Consider the following 6,611-nt stretch of genomic DNA (forward strand, 5'->3'; position numbering starts at 1 on the left):
GCAAGATCATAGGACAAATACCTTGAGGTCGATCTGCGTTGGTAAGGTCATAGTTTTCTTAACGCAGGCCAATTCTGCAGAAGAAACCACCACAGCAGGAGCCTGACCCCTCTTCAAGAACACCAAAGGCCCGTACTTTTCAAGAGGGTTCGAGCACTAATTCCCCCTGGACTACGTTTTCGTACAGTTTAGTATTAATATGAGCTAGCTTTCCATTCAAAAAAATAAAAACAAAGGAGTGGCGAAGAAACAAGACCTCCGGCACTCAAATTGGTGGAGGTAATTACTAACTATAAGAGACCTGCAAGCACTACTCTGAACAAAACCAGATAAATTATTCAAAAATGGGTTAATTGATGCATCCACTTGATTGGCCATAATCGAAAACAACCAAGTTAACATTTTACTGCATCACACACTTGACAGAATCATCCTCATGAATGAATGGCAAACTCAAAATCTCTAAGAGTTAAGGTGTTTGACATGTACACCTACATATCCATAGTCCCGCGCTTACTTTCTTACCAGCGTTCAGAGAATAACCATCCAGGCATGCTTCAGAGGGTCCGCTTTGTCTTGACTCAATCTCCAACAAAGATGAACACCATTCCTGAAATCAATCAATTGGACAAAACATTGTATTTTATTTCAGAAACCAATGATACTTCGTTATGAAGAATATTACATTTTGGTCCCTGAAAATATCACTTGGGTTTTCTCTGGAAAGAAAAATAATCTATCGTACAGACCTTGACTTATTTTAGTTCGATTCAATCCAATCTTTTGATTGACTCACAATGGACCAGTTATCCCCAAAATCAAGAAATCAAGGACTCAATTATCCGTTTCGGTTTTTCAAGGAGAAACCCAAATTAGTTAGTCCGTGAGTGAATACAATTATAGGACCAAAAGGGGAATAAGAAAATACGTACTTGTAACTATATTCTCAAGAATGAGAAGATAATGAGAAAGTTGCTCAGAAAATTCCCCCAGCATCAAAGCTCCAAAAGTCCATTGCGTTTTCACCATCCTGAGCTGTGTTTTCACCAAGCAAGGTTTCTAATGAAGCATCATCCCAAGTCCCTTCAGGGTAAGGCGTCTGAAAGAACCGCAACTGGGATTCAATATCTGCAAGTTCCTCAGACAGTGTCTTTGCAGAATCATTTTCCAGAGACAGCACACCCTGGCAGTCAAGAATGTTATTATTCTGGTTGGCATCACTAACAGCTTGAAATTCATCTTCTATAGAAGCAGAAAGCATTGACGAGATGTCAGGTGTCTTTAGGCCCTGTTCACCCCACCCGATACCAGAATAATCATACGAATTACTTGCTTGATCTGAACTGAAACAAACAGGAACATTAACATCATCCAATGGTGTGAAAGACGTGAGCCCATCTCCACAGCTGGGTAAGCCTCCCATGTTAGCATACTGATTAACCAGTGGTTTCTGGTCCATCAGACCCATGGGACAGATGTAGTCCTTTGCGTTGTTCCCAACATTGAATTTCTGGTTCATAATGGGCTGAACAGAGTGTTTTACATCATATTGTTTTGGGGGAGAGCCTAAAGCCTCATCAGGAAAGTTCACCTTGGCTTTCTTACCGCGAATCCTACGTGCTTCAGCATCATAGGCTCTAGCTGCTTCTTCAGCAGTGTTGAAGGTTCCAAGCCAGACACGGACACCTTTCCTTGGGTCACGGATCTCAGCTGCCCATTTTCCCCATGGGCGCTGACGGATTCCCCTATACAGATTCTTCCTCTTTCTTTTCTCAGACTTGTTAGCTTTTCCCTTGAATTTCACAGATTTTATGGGACCGGATCCTTCAATGTAACAAGAAAAGAAAAAACTATAATATGGGCAAAGCAAGGATAATAGATTTGCAGTACAAGTAAAAAGAGTAATATCAAGAAAAAACAGCTCAAGCATCTAAATAAACACACATGCACATACAGGTTACAGAATAAGGGATGATTGCAGTAAATAACACATGAAATGACAAAAAAGACTGATCTGTAAGGAAGTTGCAGTAAGATGAAGGGGTATCTAGAATCAAGCACAGCTTGTAATCCGAGATTTTTTGGGTCTTGACAACTGATTCTTTGGAAAGTATTAGTTATTTAAGTAACAAGACAGAAGCAAAAGAACCAGCAATATTCAATGCAATATCGCATCTAAAACACCATTAAAGCTCAATTACTGAACAGCCAATAAAAAATTATATCTTGATCCGCAAATGTCAAAGTTTGAAACAAATAACACAGATTTTCACGGCAAAAAGGAATCGCATCTACCTCTCTAATATAGATTTTGTAATCTGATAGGGATATATAGTGTGGTCGTCAAAAGCAACTCCCATTAGGCTAACAGGCTAACCACACTCCTGCTTTTACATATGTGCACAGAGGAGCAAAAACGAAATCAAGCAGCATGAGATCAGTTTCAAGAAGATTTTATGAACATTTCAGAACTCCGCAATCCGTGTTCTGAAGTATTATCCAAGCAAATAAAACCGTTCCAAAGAGGATCCACGTGATCATATTTATGCTGTAATCACTTGCAAGTGATTCATGGAGCGGATGCGCAAGGCATAAAGGAGGACTATGTTTCATTAACCAGTAAAGGAAAAACGTATTAATGAACATTAATCGAAGTAATAAAGCTAAGCTTATCGCAAGGTCACAAATCTAAAAATATGAAGTAAAAAGAGCTTAGAGGAACATAAACCAGCCAAAAAATATTTTGAAAACCGAATTCCATGTGAAAAATAAAAACTAGTAATTTTCCCGATAATACCTGATAAAAAGATTCAAAGGCTGCAATTGTTTTAAAAAATAATAATCTATGCTGTAAGTGAACATTAACACAACTATTTAAGTTAAATCAAAAGCTGGATATAACAACCAAATGACCCGTGATTTAAACCCCCCAAAAATATATATGTACATATATATATATATATATATACCACGAGAGAGGGATCCGGAAGGCTTGAGGGGTTTGACAGCGGAGAAACCTAAGGTCTTGAAATCGAACAGCAAATCATCATCCACATCCAACTCATCGATGTCAGAGTCGTCCTTGAATTCTCTAAAATCAGCTTCGAAATCACCATCCGAATCCCCGAATCCAGACCTAGTGGGCTTCGAGAATCGCTTCCCCGAACTGGGTTTCTTCAAATCCGGCCAGAGGATATCGGCTGTAAGCCGGCGAGACCTGGCCTCCGGCGTCTGAATGAAGTCGGAGATAATAGCACCTCCGCACATCTCGCTTTCTCCAGCACCGATAAAAGATTATACCTTTTTATTCTTTGATAAACAAAGCTCAGAAAAACTACGAGCAAGAGGCTGAGAATTTCTTTCGGTTGACGAAGAATGACGAAAAAGAACAAAAGTACAAAACTGAAGGCTTCCTGAACTGAATAGAAGAGAAATGGGAGCTTTTCAATGACTTCAAGCATAAATAAAAGGAAGGAAGAAGCAATGAGAGCTAGTAGGGAAGGTGGTTTTACCACTATGCCCTTGGCTTACGTGTTATTTACTACTTCCGTGGTTAACGTGCTGCTGCTGGCTGCTTAGGAAGGTTTTGCTGTGAATTAGTTTAATGTTGCCCATGCAAAGAAGGGGAAATGAAACTAATATTTATTTAATATTTCCTCTATTTAATTTTATAAAATATTTAATTAAATTATATGTAAAAACAGATCCAGGAGCTAATTAAAAGGGGCCAACTTAAAAATAAAATGTAAAGTAGTGAGGCCAAAATCCATTTTATATTTTTTATGAGAAAAATTTTATTTTTTATTTTTTCAAGAGATGATTGAAGTGCAGGGGCAACCATTCCCTCCTCTTTTACCTCCATTCTTGATGGCAATCTAATAAGTTAATTAATTATTTTTAAAATTAAATATTTTTTATATTTATTTTTATTTAATAAAATATGTTAATTAAAAAAATATTATTAATGACACTCCTATTGATAGCATTTTTGAAAAATCTCATTTTTTATGAACAAAAAACCTTATTAATTACATTTTGAAAGGTAAAAAAATCTTTATATTGTTTGACATCTCAATTATAAAAATATCTTATATTTTTTAATAAAGGGAGTAAAAGATATCATTAATATTTTTTTGCATAATTTATATATCTTCATATAACATAAAATTTATTAAAAATCACACATTATAAATCATAAATAATGTAATAGCATGGTATCCATGTGCTAGTTTTGAAATGATTTCACTACTTATTTTGGCAAAAATTTTGATAAATATTGTATTGTATAAGTCGCCAAGCTCTAATAAAATGAGCCCTTGGTCAAAGAAACACAAATAACTAATAAAACTTAACTTTAAATCCTTACATTTATAACATTATTTATAAAGAGATTTAAAACATTAAAAAGCAAAATATAAAGATCTAGAATGTCAAAAAAAATGTGAAGGGACTTATAGTAAAATTTAAATAAAATGTAGGAATTCAAAATTATATTTTTCTCAAATAATATTAAGTAAATATGTATTTTTATCTTTAAAGTATTTTTTAAAAAACACTTAGCACCATAAATTATTGGTTAGAACAATTTTACTCTTAAAGTATTTAAAATAAGGCACTTTAGCCTTTGCTGCCATCAAATTCTCAAGTTTAACCATTATAAATATTAATCAGGACTCCAACGTTAACTGTTAAGAAATTTAACGAAAAAGGTAAAAATATTCTATTTTAATTACTCCCTCTGTTTTAAAATATAAAGCATTTTTAATTGAATCTTACCTCTCAAAGTAGTTATCTACTTTCAAACTAACTCTATCTTCTTATATTTAACTCTACTAAGCACACTACAATAAATATAAAGTTATTATCAATAAAGACACTTTCGAAAAAAAAGACAATAATTACACCTTAAAAGACTAAAAATGTCTTACATTTTTTTAACATCCAACTCTTCAAAAAATGTCTTACATTTTTTAATGAACGAAATACTTTAAAAGTCAAAATTGTTCCAACTAATATTTTAATATGCTAGCTGGGTGCTCCTTGAAAAATGCATCTTTACTCAATAATATTTTACCAATAATGCAATATAAATAATTACGATGTTAGGGTCATGATTTTTAAAAATATGAAAGACACATTAATATATCATATTATAATATCCATTAAATGTTAAAAAGAGTTAATCGTTCGAATAATTTATTTGTTTAGAAAGCAATAGAACTTGAGTGGCTTAATGTCCAAAATCAGGATGTATGGGTAATTAGATGCATTGTCGAAGTTGTTAATTTCACTTTCTGTCGCATTTTCTAAAGAACATACGAATAATATTTTTCCACTAAAGAAACATATTGATAGGATATTTTTCCGTTGATGAAATGAAGACATTTTTATTGATAATACAAAATTTTAAAAGACTTTGAGGATTCTTCAAAATTGGAACAGGACTTGAAACTCAAAAAAATTATAATAAAAAGATGTATAATTTATTCATTAACAATATCTTTACATTAACAATAAGTTTTTTTTTAATTATAGGTTTTTAGGACATTTTTGCCCTCTACCTCAAGCACGTGAATATTTGATATTCTAGTTTTTAAAAAAAAAAACAATGTCATCCTTCTACATTTGTTAAGTCGCTTAAATTAAAAATAAATTTTAAAAAACTACTAATATTGTTTACCTATATAACAGTCTAAAATTTAATTAGTCACTTTGACTAATTATCAAGGTATTATTGGATTATCTTAATAATGATGATGATGAGGATGATAAAAATTATTAAATATTAAAATGTTAATGTATTAATATGATATTATTGAAACAAATATATGAATTAATTATCAGTATTGTTGCCAGCAATGATAATCAAATAATCATCCCATAGCTTATTAGAGTGGTTTGTCAAAATAGCGTTTTGATTTCTTACTTACTGAGAAATAACATTGGTCTTTTACTATTTACTCATCCAATCTTATTTACAAAATAAAAATAGTATTTGTTTTAGTTTTATTTATAAGACATGTTCTATTTATGAGTAATAATGTTTTCTCCTATTAAGAGTTATGAATGTTATTAAACGTGAAAGTATTTTATTTTTAAAATATGTAATATATATTTAATAAAGATAAAATTAAAAATTTGTTTAATTTTTAAACAAAATTAATAAAATTTAAAATTTTTTTTATTCTGATAAAAATGCAAGAAGTGATTCATAAATATGATCGGAGGAAGTATTTATAATTTAGGTGAATTAATCAGTATTAAATTTCTTATACGATACTTGTTTACATTTTTTTCATTTTTTATAATTTTATGTCTTTTTATATAATTTTTTAAGTTAACTAATAATTAAAATTAATATATATTAATAATGAAGGCAAGCTTACACTTTTTAAATTATTGCAAGGAAACATTGCAGTATAAAAAATTTTAAAATAGTTAGAGGATAAAAATATCATTTAATCCTCAAATACAAGGAACTACACTAATTCATTTGACCTTTCACGCATTGGAATGTACTTTCCTATATTTGACCTGGAAAGACAAAAACTGTGTGTTGAACGACCTAACTTTTGAAGAATTCACGAGTTCCACATGGCTTCCTCTCATCC

At 31.8% G+C, this 6,611-nt stretch overlaps 1 protein-coding gene across 2 annotated transcripts; it reads right to left on the reverse strand.

The window, feature by feature from the left end:
- Nucleotides 1-316: 316 nt before the first annotated feature.
- On the reverse strand, nt 317-3,317 carry LOC129299862 (ethylene-responsive transcription factor RAP2-12-like). Of its 2 annotated transcripts, XM_054938339.1 has the most exons (4): nt 2,970-3,317; nt 1,592-1,824; nt 933-1,183; nt 317-610 (listed from the first exon to the last, which is right to left on the reverse strand). In XM_054938339.1, exons 1-3 carry the CDS (start codon nt 3,265-3,267, stop codon nt 977-979), a joined length of 738 nt encoding a protein of 245 aa, XP_054794314.1. In that variant the 5' UTR covers nt 3,268-3,317; the 3' UTR covers nt 317-610; nt 933-976. The 2 variants fall into 2 exon arrangements, with proteins under 2 accessions (XP_054794314.1, XP_054794313.1); XM_054938338.1 differs by having other exon boundaries at nt 933-1,824; nt 2,970-3,312.
- Between the last annotated feature and the right edge of the window lie 3,294 nt (nt 3,318-6,611).

The sequence above is a fragment of the Prosopis cineraria genome, unplaced genomic scaffold (assembly GCF_029017545.1).
Source record: "Prosopis cineraria cultivar Desert tree isolate PC_DT_omini unplaced genomic scaffold, ASM2901754v1 PC1331, whole genome shotgun sequence".
Lineage (NCBI taxonomy): Eukaryota > Viridiplantae > Streptophyta > Magnoliopsida > Fabales > Fabaceae > Prosopis > Prosopis cineraria.

What these genes read in the sequence shown, in the direction of transcription:
- LOC129299862 (XM_054938338.1), bottom strand. Translation starts at nt 3,267, where the DNA reads ATGTGCGGAGGTGCTATTATCTCCGACTTCATTCAGACGCCGGAGGCC. An exon ending in TTCCGGATCCCTCTCTCGTG is followed by an intron (nt 1,825 to 2,969) that starts GTATATATATAT and finishes GTTACATTGAAG; the next exon opens with GATCCGGTCCCATAAAATCT.